At 45.9% G+C, this 16,545-nt stretch overlaps 4 protein-coding genes across 4 annotated transcripts; 1 reads left to right on the forward strand and 3 right to left on the reverse strand.

Annotated features, from left to right (window-relative positions):
* Positions 1 to 93: 93 nt before the first annotated feature.
* Positions 94 to 895, reverse strand: T310_4126 (Nucleoside-triphosphate diphosphatase; the record flags this gene model as incomplete). The annotated part of the gene is made up of 5 exons (XM_013473011.1): positions 94 to 203; positions 259 to 295; positions 365 to 509; positions 573 to 666; positions 727 to 895. The coding sequence occupies 5 exons, from the start codon at positions 893 to 895 to the stop codon at positions 94 to 96; spliced, it is 555 nt and encodes a 184-aa protein (XP_013328465.1).
* An 812-nt stretch (positions 896 to 1,707) lies between these two features.
* T310_4127 (Myosin ATPase) lies at positions 1,708 to 6,774 on the reverse strand (the record flags this gene model as incomplete). Its single annotated transcript, XM_013473012.1, has 7 exons — positions 1,708 to 1,814; positions 1,867 to 2,081; positions 2,139 to 2,212; positions 2,266 to 6,127; positions 6,193 to 6,382; positions 6,434 to 6,566; positions 6,640 to 6,774. 7 exons carry the CDS (start codon positions 6,772 to 6,774, stop codon positions 1,708 to 1,710), a joined length of 4,716 nt encoding a protein of 1,571 aa, XP_013328466.1.
* A 1,244-nt stretch (positions 6,775 to 8,018) lies between these two features.
* T310_4128 (Nucleosome assembly protein Nap1) lies at positions 8,019 to 9,546 on the reverse strand (the record flags this gene model as incomplete). Its single annotated transcript, XM_013473013.1, has 5 exons — positions 8,019 to 8,069; positions 8,127 to 8,464; positions 8,525 to 9,241; positions 9,309 to 9,388; positions 9,500 to 9,546. The coding sequence occupies 5 exons, from the start codon at positions 9,544 to 9,546 to the stop codon at positions 8,019 to 8,021; spliced, it is 1,233 nt and encodes a 410-aa protein (XP_013328467.1).
* A 1,260-nt stretch (positions 9,547 to 10,806) lies between these two features.
* Positions 10,807 to 15,718, forward strand: T310_4129 (Calcium-transporting ATPase; the record flags this gene model as incomplete). The annotated part of the gene is made up of 19 exons (XM_013473014.1): positions 10,807 to 10,821; positions 10,880 to 11,413; positions 11,468 to 11,821; positions 11,884 to 12,018; positions 12,071 to 12,137; positions 12,211 to 12,342; positions 12,397 to 12,743; positions 12,795 to 12,940; positions 13,157 to 13,538; positions 13,568 to 13,691; positions 13,774 to 14,106; positions 14,155 to 14,237; positions 14,292 to 14,426; positions 14,476 to 14,708; positions 14,761 to 14,884; positions 14,933 to 14,978; positions 15,028 to 15,178; positions 15,234 to 15,382; positions 15,432 to 15,718. 19 exons carry the CDS (start codon positions 10,807 to 10,809, stop codon positions 15,716 to 15,718), a joined length of 3,777 nt encoding a protein of 1,258 aa, XP_013328468.1.
* Positions 15,719 to 16,545: the final 827 nt, after the last annotated feature.

The following is a 16,545-nucleotide window of genomic DNA, read 5'->3' on the forward strand; positions in this document are numbered from 1 at the left end:
TTCACATAAGATCAAACGGTCGTCTCAGCTAGCCATTGTTTCAGTTTCAACAGGGCCTTGTAGCGATGGGAGATTTGATTCTGGGACAAGGCGTCATCGATCAGTGACTAAGGCAACGGGACACATGTTTTCAGGGTTTACCTTCTCCTGCTTATCCATCTCTGCGTAGGTCCGGCCTTCGTATTCGAAGATTGGATCCCATCCTGCACTCTCAAATGAGTTTCACGTCCGTATTGCTATATTAGGGTCATCACGCACCAAAATTCGCTGGGCCGCGTGCTGCTACGATTTTACCCTGTGGAGAGTTCAGTCTATTTATTACAGACGCCGTCGCGTTCAGCAACACGGATCATATAAAACTCACCACGGTCCTTCCTTGAAACAGTATAGGCTCTTCTCCGGGGCCTCTGCAAAAGGCGAATGTACAAACAGCTTCAGCGGACTTGTCTTCGTACGGATCAAGCAATTTGTTTAAGCCGTCATGGCCAAGAGCTTCGAGGAACCATTTACTGGTTTTTCTTAGTTTTCCCGACAAGCCCAAAACTAGATACCTTCTCGGAGGATGACATTACATATATGGACCAGGGAGCCCCTTCAACGCGTGAAATTCAAGTGCAGTGTCCTCTGTCAAGACAGGGCCACCTATCTGGTTCAGATTGGCGGACGCTGTAAGTCTTCATGTGTTCTCAAGTTCGTCGAGAACGCCCTTTGACCAGAGCTACAAACCTACCACTTCGGCTGCACGGCGGCATTTTTCTTTTGCGATTTCCTCTGAAGTGCCCTGGATTTCCGGGACGTCAATGGCACGGTTTTGAACTTCCACTGTGTCGCCGAGAATGGCTTGGACTTCTGCCAATTTATTTTTGTTGCCTGTGATAAAATTAAGGGTCCTCATGGTCTGATGATGGTATTGCTGAAACCTTTTACTCATTTCTGGTGAGAATCATGCGAAAGACTGGTAAGCGCGTGATACACGTACCGGCGAACCGAATTACAGTACGTAAGATAAGAAAGTACTTCGGTCGGGCTGATCTCGTATTAGAAGACTAGTATTGTATGTACCGTATCCCAACGCCTTTGTGTGCCTTCTTTCCAAGTTGCAATTCAATTCGAGCGATAAAGTTGAACAAGGGGGAAGAGGAAGGAATAAGATAGTACTTCGTTCTCCGTAATCAAGTTTCTCTAGTCTGGGAGTTCGGACACCTGCTTGGCACCTGTTGCCGCCCTGGGCCCACACATCCAGCTGTCACTTCGTTGCCTCAAAAAAGATTGGGCCCAGTTCTACCGAATCAATTAGAGAAACTTGGAAGATTCCCAAACGTGCGTATCATCAATTATGACTTAATTGGTAACTATATCAGGTGGCATATAGACTCCTGTTATCCTATAGGATCAAACCAAAGGGCCTATCAGTGTGATTCTGAGACGCCGTTCATTTTAGATCGGTTGAAAATAGGTATATATGAATGATGGCATGCAGGGATTACGAGTCCGCAGGAATATTGCACTGAAGCGCTTTTTCTTAGTGAGGAATTTCAGATCGATGAGGGACAATATACCCTCCATATAATCATGCATTTCTTCAAAACCAAGGTCTGTTACCATAGGAAGAATATATTCACAAGCCAAAAAGATGGAATCAAGGGCAAAATGCATCGTGTCGATTCATAATTTGTCAGGAGCACAGTTAGCGCGTAGACGGAAACGCTATTCGGCGCCAATGGCACCATTTTCCATGTCAAGTTTTTCTTGTTGAGCCATTGCCTGGGCAGACACAATTTCGGCAATGCGTTTCAGGCGAGGCGTTTGGAGCCCTAGTTTGCTCATTAGCAAGACCACTGACAATACGAGAGAAGAAATACGCACAAGATGGAGTATAAGTCTCCAGAGCCGTGATTACACGCGGTTCAGCGATCTCATAAGGACCGCTGTCTTCCATATCCACGGCATTCAAAAGGAGCACATCGCTCTTTTCGGTAACTTTAGAAGCCACAGCTTTCATGATTTCTCCATTGATCGGTTGCTCGTAGTCCGCCACCAGATACTGGTTCAGGAGCTTCTGAATTTGGCTTGGAGATAGCCTGTGAAAGTCCTTGATAAGCCGGTGAAGTGAGCATTGGTAAAAAGGAAACACTTACATCCAACAGATGTCTTGAATGATCTCGATGTCATTCAACGTCGCCTTCTTAAGCTGGAGAAGCTTGGTTGCTTGCTAAAACGGAGATCAGTATTGTTCTCTAGAGTATTTATGAATGGCAAGCTTACCATGAGATGTTCGAGCTGCAGGGTTCCTTCGGGCATATCGTGACTCTTGCACCACTCCTCTATCCGAGTGATATTGTAGTTGATCTGAAGGCCCCGCTTCCACGAGAGGAAGTTCCTTCGCATGAGAAGATCATTGAAAGCGGTAACACCAACCAACCGCAGAAGTTCAGTGATGGTCTGCGTGATGATTGAATCCTCGAGGTAGTAGGCTTTCATAGCCTTGTAAACACTATTGAGAAGACTGAGCAAGTTGTCCATACTGTAAGCTGGTTGGTTATTTGAAGGCAAGAGCTTCCCGAGGAACCGGTTGGTTTCACTGGTAACAAAGCCTGGAAGTGATTGGGACTCAATAATAGCCGGAACGATCATCTTGTAGAGCTTTTTCTTCAACACCTTCATCCAAGTATGATAAATGTTGAATTCCAAGCTCTCCAGGTCGTGTTTCACGATTTCCAGCAGACGATCGTATTCGTAGTTGTCAGTTTTCTGTGTTTCATACCAATCCTCTGCCAAAAATACGAAGGAAAGCATTTCATGCACGTTTGAAAGCCAGAAAGCACCGGGATTGATTGCGTCGTCGCCATCATGTTGCATAACTTCTTGTTGGATTGACTGCATGACATTGGCAAGAAATCTCTCAGATTCCTTCACAAAACCGTTGTTCCACATCTCGGAGGTAACAAGGTTAATGAGGTAAGCAGGAAACAAGACTTCTTTTTCTGTCGGAGGAGGATTGGAACCGGGAAGAGGTATCTTGAGATTGCGTATGAGACCCATGGTCACCTCTTCATTCAGCTCTTCCTCTTCAGACAAGAGAGTCTCCAGCTCTTCTTCGATAGAATCCATTCCAGGAGAGAAAGTAGACCCTGATAGGTTCTGGCGGATACCGGTAGAACTAGGAACAGCCATGGAGACGGGTCTAGGGTTATAAGCACCGCTGAACCGATCTGTCTCGATCCTCTCTGCTCCTGCACTTCTTCGTTTCGGCTTTGACTTCTTAGAGGATACCAAGTTGATGAGACCATTTGCAGGAGGCTGGACAGCATTGCCGTTCTGCATCTCTCCGTTTCCACCATTTGCAGCCAGCGATCTTCTGGCAATCTCCAGCTGTTCTTGTAGTTCCATGATTTGCTGACGGAGGGATGCCTTCTCACTCTCATGGCCAGAATTCAACTTTCTCAGCCTCTCAAGCTCGCGGTCAGCAGAGCGAATGGACTCCTGCGATATCTTCTCCTCTTCCTGAAGGCGCTTGATGGTCGCGAGAGCTTCGTTGTGATTCTGCTGAAGTCTGTTCATGTCTTCTTCCATGGCCGTCAGCCGCGCCGCTGTAATACCAGCTTGATTGGCTTCGGCCTGAAGTTCTCTTGAGCGGGTTTCCAAGGCGTTGTGTCGACTTCTCCATGATTTCAACTGACTTTCGTAATTTTCAAGTTGGGCCAGGAGAGACTTGTTCTCACGTTTCAGTGATCCGAGAGACTGAGTCAACTCCACGACTTTATTTTCCAACTTGTAAGAAATCTGTTTGAGATCCCTTGCCTCTTCACGCAATTTTTTGTATTGTCTTCGAGCTTTCTTGCCCCTCCAGAGATTCTGGATGATAATGACTTTCCGGCGATATTGTCGCCACGCTCTTAACTGTCTCCAGGAGCGGAATGCACGCTGTATTGTTCTTGCCGCATTGCCAAGGATGGTGTCCATGATGTTGCGTCGGCACAGATACCCTTTAGCAAGCGACTCAAAAAGAATGATGTTGTTTCGGATTTCGTTGTATTTCTTTCGCTCTTTTTGACCTCTCCATACTCTTTGAATAGTGGTAGCCGCTTTGATCCGGCGCGCATCTTCTGCACGCTGCCTCGCCAGGAAGCCTCTGATCAATGCTTGGGTCTTCAAGATGGATTCACGGGCCTCAAGATATCTCCGCCGGTAATATTTGCGCTTCAGATTCTTTTGAATCATGATCGCACATTCATTCAATCTAGAGGTTCGAAGATTCTCGAGGAAAGCGAGCATACCAGCACGGAAGAAAATCTTGGTAAGACCGAGCTGATACTTGTCTTGCTTCTGGTGATTGACGTCCCCCAATGCTTTCCGCAGAATTGCGTGACACATTTCTTTGATTTCCGACGTCCATTGCGACGAGTGACAGAGCATATAATATCGAAGAGCAAATTCCTCATAAGTCCAGCGAGTCGGATAGCCTGCAGTGCTGATCCTAACGGTTTCAAGCACACCACACGCTCTGAGTTGACTTAGAACCATCGGGCCTTCGAATTTCCATGGCTCCTTTGCTTCATTGGGCTTGATACAACGAATATAATGGACATCTGTCGAGTTGATCGTGTTCATAAGTTCAATGAGGGATGATTTGAATATTCCTCCCAGGGTGGGTTTTCGGTTCACTGCCACGCCAATTCTCCGACCTGGTGCCGCCACCGGCTTCGATGAAACAGAAGCAGAATCTTTTTCTCGAATCGCCGAAGCCGCATCGAGCACTTCCTTCACAAAAGGATTGGTAGAATTTTTGAGGATTTCCATGTGTTCGTCAGGAACGGTGTCTCGATTCTTTTCGATAAATCCTTCGGACTCGTATGTAACCTCCACAGCATAATGACAAATGGTGAAAGCGGATTTCCCGAATCGTGGCTTCTTGTAACATTTTTGTTTGTCGCCTGCAAAATTATGATGAAGCTTTGTCACGAACTGGTCATCGGAGCCCATAGGCAAGCGAGATTCCTCGTCAAGCAAAGACAATATTCCGAGCTTGCCTTCAATCAGGTCGATGCAGGGTTGATTGTCTGAGAACTCAATGAATGTCCAATCAATCTGTTCACGTACGTACTCTTCCTGCTCGAGTTTGAACACGTGCTGGTTGAATTCCTGCTGTAGTTTCTCGTTGGCGTAGTTAATACAGAACTGCTCGAACGAATTCTTTGCAAAATGCTCGAAACCGTAAATATCCAGAACGCCAATGAATGATTTCACTTTACTCAATACTTCTTCAGTGGCTAAAGCACGGTTGATTCTGTCCACAAGCCAGTCAAACAGACTGGAGTAGATGAATTTCGAAACCGAGTCTCGCACAACAATGGCTTGTTGCTGAGTCAAGTTTGAGGTGATCTTCTCTCCTCGCGTGATCAGCTGCTTCTTGACTATCCACTTGGCGAATTCATTGACGTCGATTCCGAGCATGTCACAAGCACGCACAAGAGAAGGTTCCGTTGGCGACAGTGAGGAGTCAGTGCGAGTGGCAGTGATTTTCACGTTGCCCAGATGGAGGAGAGCGGCTAGAACACGAAATATAGCAGCCTGGGTGTCCTCAGAGACCCCAATGGTAGATAGAGATTTTCGCGTAGCCTCGAACTCGGCCTTGTCGTCTACTCCGTCAATCGTCGGGGTTGCTCCTTGGTTCAGATAATCAAATTCCTCCACTGACAAAAGACCCAGCTGTTCGCGCTCAGCTTCGGTGGCACCAGCAACAAGTTGGTAGAAAATATGATAATTTCGCTCCTTGAGAGGCTGAAAGACCAATCTCGAACGCTCCAGCAGGTAAGTCCTGATCTTCGCTCCAATGATATTCGTCTTTGAGTCGAACATGATCTCGATGTATTTTCCAAAACGGGAAGAGTTGTCATTACGTGTCGTCTTAGCATTTCCAAAAGCTTCCATGACTGGGTTGGTAGCTAGTATTTGTTCTTCCGTTTCACTGATCGCGTCCGCTCTACCCGACGTATATTTACCAGGCTGCTCTGGGGATTCTCGTGTGGCGAAATAACGCATGATGTATTTCGCACTGACGGTCTTACCAGCACCGGATTCACCGGAGACCACTATTGTTTGATTCTTGCCATCTCGGAGCATGTCCCTAAATGCAAAAAAACCAAAGGTTATGATCAGGCATCATTGCGCATGGAGGTGGGTTATTCTTACGCAAAAGCTTCTTCCGCAATGGCGAAAAGATGCGGTGCCTGGGAGGCACGCTGTTTCCCTGCGTAGACTTGGACCATCTGTGGAACGTATAGAGAGTCCACCCGAGCAAAAGGGTTTGTCGCAATGAGGACAATGCCGCTGTACGTATATATCTCTTTCTGAGAGTACCTAAGTTTTATGGCCTGTAGGACTACGCAACTGTTAGATCAGTGTTCATAATATTCCTTGGAGTGAAGCATACCGGCAGGCTCGTTCAAATGTGACAGATTCGTGAGATCTTCGCTTGCCTCTAGCATCGCAGGATTCCTCAAAGGGGGCAACGACGGGTTATTGGGCACCTGTAACTCTGCTTGAGTGGTTTCAACTGTTCTGGTCTATCAGAAAGATAAACTTGGTCAGCTCGACATGGATCATTTTAAGTGGTACCCAGATGAAGAACAAACACACCTCCCCATTTTCTAGAAGGAAGACAAGCGTCACTTTGTCACCATCAACCAGCTTCTCCTTGACCTCGGAGGAGATCCAGCCCTCCGTTGGGTCGGGGTGCCACGCCCCAGTCCCAACCTCGTAACTGTTGGCCATCGAGGCTCACTCAGTGATTCAGGTAAGTCTATCAACGAAGGACAAAATGTAGGCGGTGTCGACAAAATCGGAGTAGACAAGGGTCACGCCTAATGCCTTAACCGGCATTTAGAGGCGGTTCCAACCACAGCAAGGATATCTTTATCTCTGAAGCGGGTGACAGGGTTCAGTTAAAGACGAGAAGTACAGATAATCAGGTTCCGTTTGCTGTCGTATGGGTTTGGAAGGAGTTTGGTTCTAATAATTTCTGGGAGTCGGGCGAAATGCGGCAGGCTGGGCTAAAGCTGGCCACTAGCTAGCGAGCGGTAACCCCTGAGGAGCTTGGGGAACAGCCTAGCTGCCTAGGACCCCCAGGGCCCCAGCTCCAAGGCCAAGAGAGATGCTGGCGATAAAAAAAAAAGACGGTCTCACCACCAATTCACGGCGTGCGTTCAGTATGCTCCAGAATCCCTCACCAATTATTCCCAATCCTTGTAGTCGATGGGAAATATAATTTTTGGAGAAGATAGCATAGTATATCCGTACGGTCTATGCGAACAGACCAGTATGAGCCCGACTATTCGAGTGAGATACACTTCGAATGAATTATATTAGTAAGGAAAATCACGATAATAGTGCAGTTCCAGATGGTACCTTTTGGAAAAAAAAAGCCCAATGACCTTCTCTAGCGATGCATGTACCGCGAGTTGAGTTTCAGCTTTGCAGACGATTTTAGTGCTTTCTACAATATTCACCACCCAGGTGTACGACAACACATTCTATGGGGCATAGCGATCTAAGGCTCATCTCTTTTGGAAGGTGCACGAATTACAATTTGCTAAACAGATCACGCTCTAAGATCTGGTTTCGAGAAAACCTGCTTTACGTAGCATGTGTCTTAGGGGAAGGATCAAATAGCCATGATGTTTTAAAACATAGGTGATGGTGTTAAAGGTTCACCCAAACTCCGCCCACACTCATCACAAGCTGTATCATAAAGAAAACCGCAATCCCATTCCCCTCCAGACTCGTATGGATAGGCCCGGGAGCCAGGTAAAAGCTTAAGTACTCCGTAGATCATGTCATTCCAATGTGTGATCATCGAGGGAGGAATGGGACGACGCATATTACACACATATTATGCTCTAAACTCCATAACAGAAGAAGCAAATTGATCCGATTCCCACGTATAGCGACTTCTAGGAACTTAGGAATCCGAGAAAATGGCGTCCTGATAGGCTCCTAGGTTCAGACAGAATGCGGTCTTAGCTCTGTTTGCACTCCGCGGCTTCCTTTTTGGGCTTCGATGTTCCGTCCTGATAGATATTAGCATCCGTAGAATGAGTCAGGAAATTTCACCAGGGAAAACGTACGTCTTCGTCAGAATCCTCATCAACATTGTCTGATCTCCTGTCATCATCATCATCATCGTCATCGTCCTCCTCATCATCCTCATCGCCCTCGAACTCATCCTGATCGACTTCATCTCCAAGTTCCTCAAACTGAAGGGCCTCCCCAGTAAACCAATCAATCGCCCGAGGGATAAGTTTCTCCTTGATGTCCTCGCCAAGCTGGTAATCAAGCTCCAATCTCTCTTCAATATCGCTGGCAACGGTGTCGTCATCGTCGGTGGGAGGTTTCGGCGGAGAAAAGAAGTTGAAGAATGACTCGGTGGGTACAGTGATCTTAACGACACGCGTCTGTTTTGTGCCTGGGAAACGTGGAGGTATTAGAACACGACGCTGGAGAGATTATGTATTGTGACACTTACTCTTATTTCGCTGCTTTTTGCTCTCCACCCGGACAGTGAGGTCCTTATCGGCCTTCCAGTCGATCTTGTCACCTTCAGCGTGATCATAGATGAAATCACCTCCGTACCCGCTCTCTTCCTGGTAGTAATAGGTTTTGGTGATCGTCTTGTTTGTAAAGAACTCGTTTTCGGAGAATTCAAAGATCAATCGGAAACCAGGCCGGTCAAGATATTCCATACGGATATCGGTGAGATGTTTAAGAGCCTCCTCGTCTCGCTCGGTGATCATTTCCGCAAGTGAGACCTGGTTCTTCATGGCGGACAACCAGAACTCTGGGATTCCGGACATAGGTGACTCTTCAGCAGTGTCTTCTTTCTTCTGCTCACTGTCATTCTTGGCGTCCTCATTTTCGTCCTCACCCTTTCCCGCTTCGACCTCCGCGTCTGTCGGTTCTTCAAGTCCATTGACAATATTGGCACGTCTCTGGTACAGTGGCGTAAATTTTTGGAAATACTTTTTCTCAAGCTGCAGAACCTCCTCCTGAAATTCTGCCTCGAGCTTCGCGTGTTCCTTTTGAATACCCTTGAGGCCGGCGACACGGCGACGCACTGGCGCAGGAAGAGACTCGATATACCCCGAAGAGCGCCCTACAAGGGAACCAAGTTTACCCTGGATCATGGAGACAAGCCCAGGATTTTTAGCAAAAAGTGAGGCGGCAGCGGCATGATCCAAGTTCTCTGTAAAACCGTTGTCAGAAAAGTGGCGAAAAAAAATTGTCACGAAAGGGCTATCGAAGAAACTTACCCTCTTTGATGCTTGCAACCCCAGGCTGTTGAGCGTGAGACGAAATCGGTGCGTTGTTAGCCGGCGTGTTCTGAGGCGTCCTGTACAATTTGATGAGCGATCAAGCCTATTATTCCTCCATAACTCGTAATGATACAACTTTGACGAGCTGGAGTGGGCGGAGGAGCAGCAAGACCAAGGATAGCACTTACGGAGCAACCGGGAAATCGGCCTTCTTGTTCCTGATGGGTTCAGACATGGCGAAAAGATAGAACTGAGGAAGTGGGAGACGTATGATAGTGGAAAAGGTGAGGAAGTGTGTTGAGGAATGAAGAAGATTTTGATACGCTCCAGAGTTTTGAGGTCCTGAACATTGGCTTGGTGGGAACCTTAGCGCCTTTTTGCCAGAGGCTTGGCGGGACCAGCGCGTTGACTGTTGAGAACTTCAAAGCCCAAGGATTGGACGAACCCAACAACCACGGGCAGCTACCGCCGTATCCAATTCAACTCAGATCGCTTAGATGGCCCTTAACTGGAGTCCTGGACTGTGCCCAGCTATAACGAAGGACCATTTAGCTGCATTGAGTAGAGATATGGGCAGTTATCTGTTTTTCAGCATTATTCCCTTAGATAGTGCCTCCCAAACGAAGGCACCAGCAAGCACATCATGACATTCATTTCGACTTGGGGTATTCCATATTTAATGCATCAATGTATTTACATTATTTAATCATGTCTGATTAAGTGGATGATGAAAATTTTTTGGTCCAGTCTTGTCATTCATTTTACATCTATCTACTTATGCTATGTCATGCTGGCTTGCGTCACCATGTAACAATTATCTTGGTAATAATCCATAGTATGTGTCAGGTGATTCTTTTTAAAAAAAAAATAACAGAAGACTGCACCTAGGGGAAATTATATATGTTTGGAGTAATTAATAATATGGCAAAACAAATATACTAAGGTCCATGATTGTCTGAACGTCAAGATTTGTGATCACGTGGAGATACGATTTCAGTACATCTTCTTTCTGTCCCCACCAAGATAGTCCTAGTAGTAGTACTTACTCCATACATACGATAATGCTCTCAACAAATAATTACTTTGGCTCCCTTGATTTATTGCCCTGATCTGGTGTACCCATTCCCTCCTCCATACTCGCTTTGAACCTTCCTGTGATGTATATTTTGACAGTGGTTTTCTGAAACCCCGGTGCTCGCCCCAGTTGCTAACTTGGCATGAACAATTGTTGCTTGCAGTGTCACATCATGATCTGGCCAATTAATGAAGCAGATATTTATCAAGAGGTCCAGTTAATTTAATCACATCAGACACAATGTCGAGTCCAGGACAGTCAACAGTAGATCCACATTCTACTGGTGTTCGGGCCTCTCCAGGGGGAGGTCGGCGGGATTCGATGAGAAGCAGGTTGTTGAATGTCCTTGAAGTAGAGAGATAGGTCCGGAGGTTATACTGATAGCTCTTCTTTAGGATGAGCATTGCATCAGACGTAGAAATGGCTCACGATGAGGTATGTTTGCCAGATCATTCTCGGTAGCAGTAATGGGTACGTTTCTAAAATATCACAGGTATTTTCAGGACCGATGTCCGAAAGTGTCCCCTCGAGTGTTATATCCTTCGCCCACCGCCGATCTCGGAATGATTCCACAGTGAGTTTTACGTACTTCCAGGAAGATGATGACTCCCTAGAGTGGCGCGAGGAGGAGGCTGTAGACGTTGACAACGAGTTGGGAGGAATCATTGTGGACGACCTGAACAGCGACCTGGAGGCAGCCGTGCCCCCGGGCAAGTCCAAAAGAACATCATATTCTCGAAGCTCCATGGAGGACCCTCTACTCTCCCGACATGAATCCACGAACTCGTACATGATTCGGAAGAAAGCAGGAGGTCGCGTTAATCAAAAAATCTACATCGTCACAGAAGACCTGACGGCTGTAATTGCTGGATTCTCTACTAGCGTCAGTGGACTCGCTATTTACGTTATTTTATGTGTTTTGTCGCTTGGATCCGCTTATCTTCTATTACGGTGGCTACCAAAATGGCGAGTGAGATTAATTGGAACTCCTGCGCCTTTGAGGAAGTGCGAGTGGGTTGCGATCGAAGTGAGTTACAAGTCCTCTTGACGGTGGGACAGATTTGTGTCTAACTGAAGTCAGGATCAATGGAGCCAATTCATGATTCATCGAGTATCTACTCAGACTTATGGGCGCCCACTTTCTACAGTTTTTGGAACTTCTTCGCTCGACAATGTCCATTCGGATAACGACGAAGATAACGATCCCCCCCTCGCGTTGCTACGTTTTGTAGACTATAGATATCTCAGATTTATCTACAATCCGCTTGAAGATAAATTTCAACTTGTCAACGGCTGGAAAGACCCCTCGTGGACGAATGTCAAACTCATGCGAAGTGGACTTGATGTCGATGAAAGAGATAGCAGAGAGCGCGTGTTTGGACGAAATCTTATCGATGTCCATCAGAAATCTATGTTTCAGCTTCTTGTTGATGAGGTTCGTTTCCTTCAATTATTTCCTTCTGAGAAAAATGCACATCTGAGTCTTAACTTTCCTAGGTTCTTCATCCCTTCTATATCTTTCAAATTGCAAGTTTGGTCCTGTGGTCTTTGGATGAGTACTATTACTATGCAGTCTGCATTTTCGTTATTTCCGTATTCAGCATTGGCGCCACTGTTATGGAGACGCGGTCGGTATGTTTTCTCCGATACTTCACTTTAGAATGTCTATGCTCATTTAATGAAGACTATGTCACGATTAAGAGAAATTTCTCACTTTGAGTGTAATGTCCGAGTACTCCGGAATGGATTCTGTGAGTCTTATAACTCATGTGACTTCGGTGATAAGTTTTCAAACCCGGACTTTGTACTAATCCTTTCACTAAGGGAGAACTGTTCCATCAAGAGAAATGGTTCCTGGAGACGTATTCGAAGTTTCGGATCCGTCACTGAGCCAGGTACCTTGTGACTGCTTACTCTTGTCTGGGGATTGCATAATCAATGAGAGCATGCTTACAGGTATGAAATCCCGAGTGCGAATTTACCATATCTAACCACTAATTACAATTCCAGGTGAATCTGTTCCAGTTTCGAAGGTGCCAGTTACAGATGATGCTCTTGATTATCTTGACCTGAAAGCGCCGTCTATTCATCCCAATGTGGCAAAACACTTCCTTTTCTGTGGTACCAAGATCATTCGGGCCCGGCGCCCACAGGATGCCGATGACGAAGCAGTCGCTCTAGCAGTTGTTGTACGAACAGGATTTTCGACCACGAAAGGCTCCTTGGTTCGCTCTATGCTATTTCCGAAACCATCTGGCTTTAAATTCTATAGAGACTCTTTCCGCTATATCTCAGTCATGGGTGTGATCGCGGCATTGGGTTTCATAGCCTCATTTGTAAACTTCATTCGATTAGGGGTAAGTCAAGAAAAAGTCAATTTTATTTGCATGATCTGACAACATGACTAGCTTTCCTGGCGTGTGGTCATTGTGAGGGCCCTTGATCTCGTCACTATTGTAGTTCCACCTGCTTTACCTGCGACCTTAACTATAGGAACGAACTTTGCTCTTTCGAGATTGAAGAAGCAGCAAATATTTTGCATAAGTCCGCAAAGGTAAAAGCGAATTCTCAACATGACGCTTGATTTAAGATAGATAACCTGGTTTAGGGTTAATGTTGGGGGTAAATTAGACGTCGTTTGTTTCGACAAGACAGGCACTCTAACGGAAGATGGCTTGGATGTGCTTGGCGTGCGGGCTGTCAATTCTAGAATGAGGTCAACCTCTATTTTTCCATCGGAAAATGGAAATACTCGCTGACTATTCTACAGATTTACCGAAATGTTCTCGGAGGCTTCGCATATGTTTTCCACGCCCCAATTGAGGAGAGACAGTTACGTTGACTACAATAAGTGTAAAAGAATCATCTACACAATGGCGACGTGCCATTCTCTTAGACTTGTCGACGGGGAACTCTTAGGGGATCCTTTGGACATCAAGATGTTTGAATTCACCGGCTGGACGTACGAAGAAGGCGGAAGCGCAAATTCTGATCAGTCAAGCGGCAAGGGTGACACAATCATCCCATCTGTGGCAAGGCCACCTGCTATGGGGTATGGCCATAACGAGCTTCAAAATGATGAAGTAGGGTTCCCATTGACCCTTACTACCCCTGATATAGTTTCTTTGCCTCCTTTTGCAGGTTCCTTTCAGGTCCATTGGATGCTAAAGTTTCGGGATAGATTCGAATGGAACTTGGAATCTTACGGTCTTTCGAATTCGTTTCTCATCTCCGTCGCACCAGCGTTATTGTCAGACAATTTGGAGATAATGGTGCCAGTGTTTTCGTGAAGGGGGCGCCCGAGTGTATGAAGGATATATGCCTCCCAAACAGCTGTCAGTATAGCAGATCCTTTTCAAGTTATTCACTTATTAATCTCTTGGACAGTACCATATGATTTCGATGAATTATTGAGCCATTATACGCACAGAGGCTACCGAGTGATTGCCTGTGCTGCGAAATATGAGAGCAAGCTGAGTTGGATGAAAGTCCAGAAGATGTCGAGAGAAGAAGCAGAATCGAATTTGGAATTTCTCGGTTTCATTATCTTCGAGAACAAATTGAAACAGACTACGACCCACGTGATCGATGAGTTGAAAAGAGCAGGGATACGCAATGTCATGTGTACCGGTGACAATATCCTAACAGCTATCAGTGTTGCTCGCGAATGCGGTCTTATAGATCCATACGCCCATTGTTTTGTGCCGCGCTTCGTTGGCAGTAAGTAATATTCTTTTATTGAAGGAACCGAGCTAATATAACCAACAGGTCAAGGCCTTGACGCGACAGCCACACTGGTTTGGGAGAGTGTTAATGATCCAAATGCGCGACTTGACGAGACTACACTCATGGTAAGGCCTTCCAGTTATCGAGTCAAATAAAAGGCTCCCTCTGACAATACATAGCCTGTTACTACTGCAGAAAGCCCTGATATTTCCGTACCCCTGAATAATTTAAATATGCACACATACTCGATAGCTGTCAGCGGTGACGTTTTCAGGTGGCTCATCGATTACGGAAATGAAGAAGTGCTAAGAAGGGTATGCCACTTCCCCTTATATGCAAGGATTCACTTCTAATAGAAGACAGACTCTTGTTAAAGGTCAAGTATTTGCAAGAATGTCTCCTGATGAAAAACACGAACTTGTCGAGAAACTTCAATCGTTAGATTACTGTTGTGGCTTCTGCGGTGATGGTGCCAATGACTGTGGCGCTCTTAAGGCTGCAGACGTCGGAATTTCACTTTCAGATGCAGAAGCATCAGTTGCTGCACCATTTACTAGCCGGATTTTTGACATATCTTGCGTTCCTAAGCTTATCAAGTAAGTCAGTTCCATTGTATGGGAAGCCACTTGGGTCCTAACGGTTCACTAGGGAGGGCCGAGCCGCGCTTGTCACCAGCTTCTGCTGTTTCAAATACATGAGTCTTTACTCCGCAATTCAATTCACAACTGTTAGCTTCTTATATACCTCGGCTTCAAATCTGGGGGACTTTCAAGTAAGTCACAATATCTGTTGTTATGGATTAGAGGCTAAGGAGTGGTAGTATCTTTTCATCGACTTGGCCCTTATCTTACCAATTGCAATTTTTAGTAAGTACCATATCCTTGTTAACTTTGTAGTAGATGCTAATGTCTCCAGTGGGTTGGAACGGTCCTTATCCGCTTCTTTCACGGAAACGCCCAACAGCGGACCTTGTTTCACGGAAGGTTTTGACCCCTCTTCTGGGACAGATTGCAATCCATGTCTTGATGCAGTTGGTAGTATTCAAGATAGTGCAAACACGCCCATGGTGAGTTTACGCAATGCTAAAAGTTGCCGAAACAATTGACTGACTTAAATAATAGGTTCCAACCTCCGAGAGTGGACTTAAAAGATGCCAACATTGAAAATTCCGAGAACACATCCCTGTTCCTCGTTTCATGCTATCAATACATTTTTTCAAGTGTAGTACTCAGTGTGGGACCGCCTTTTCGACGGCCGATCTTCTCAAATAGTGAGTGTCTGCTTCATCTTGGACAAAAACATTACTAATTAGTGAGTAGTTCCGTTCCTTGTTACTCTCGCCTCCGATTTGCTGCTATCGACTTACATGTTGTTCAAACCGTCGAAATGGTTGATGCACATCATGCAATTGACAAAAATGTCTGGCGGTTTCAAGGCGTTCCTCTTTACACTAGCAATTTTGGGCTTTGTAGTCTCTTGGATCGCTGAGCACCGAATCTTCCCTACTTTTGCTCGGGTTTTAGGACGCGCATACGTACGTCTGCGGCCGAATCGCGGCAAACGCCGCCGCCGGTACAAAGTCCTCCTCGAAGAGATGCAAACCTGAAATAAACTAGTCCTGACGGGTATCGCCGAGAGATAATCAATAAATTTCGGAAGGCAGAGATTTGTTTTGGGGGGGGGAAATAAAAAAGTATCTAAAGTTTTCGAGTCATCCTTCATTTGACCTCTAGGCAGACAATGAGTTCTGGGTCGTACCCGGCGTGTGTAATCGGACTGTTCTTGTGAAAGGAATCTGTAATACTATTCGACAATCCAGATGCAGCATGTAGGCACCGAAAGACTACCTGGTAAATAAGGTCGTCGGAGGTCGTCAATGTCAAGTCAGAGGGTAGGAAATTAATAATCCCTTTTCACAGTAGCGACTTGTCTGAAGTTGCATGGATGCATTTGTAATGACTTCTGAGAAGCTCAAAACCACGAGAATAGCAAAGCTTCTGGGGGGAAAAAAAAGTATCTATCATCTAGTAGTCTCAGTTTTAAGAGCAAGAAAGATTTAATTCCGTTGAAATGTAGAGGCTAGAAGAGCTCAATGGTTCCAAGGATGTTTCAGCCCAAGCAGAGCAGGACCGTCTTTCTTGGCTCGATACATCAACTACAGAATCGGAGGCAAATCATCAGTTACCAGCAGTAGAGATATAAATCATAATTCAAAGAACACGTTACTTACAAAAAACCACATGCTGGCTCCCAGCGCGGTTGCAGCAAAACGGTAGAATGGTCGTACAGGGTGGACGTGAATAGGATGCTTGCCAGCCATGGCTATAATCATTAGCAATCCAGAATGAGAAGGCCGAGATTAAGGATTAGAAAAGTACCTTTCAGCTTGGAACTGTACACGACTATTTCGAAGACAACAGACCAGTGGAAGAC

The sequence above is a fragment of the Rasamsonia emersonii genome, assembly GCF_000968595.1.
Source record: "Rasamsonia emersonii CBS 393.64 chromosome Unknown ctg1118621760095, whole genome shotgun sequence".
Lineage (NCBI taxonomy): Eukaryota > Fungi > Ascomycota > Eurotiomycetes > Eurotiales > Trichocomaceae > Rasamsonia > Rasamsonia emersonii.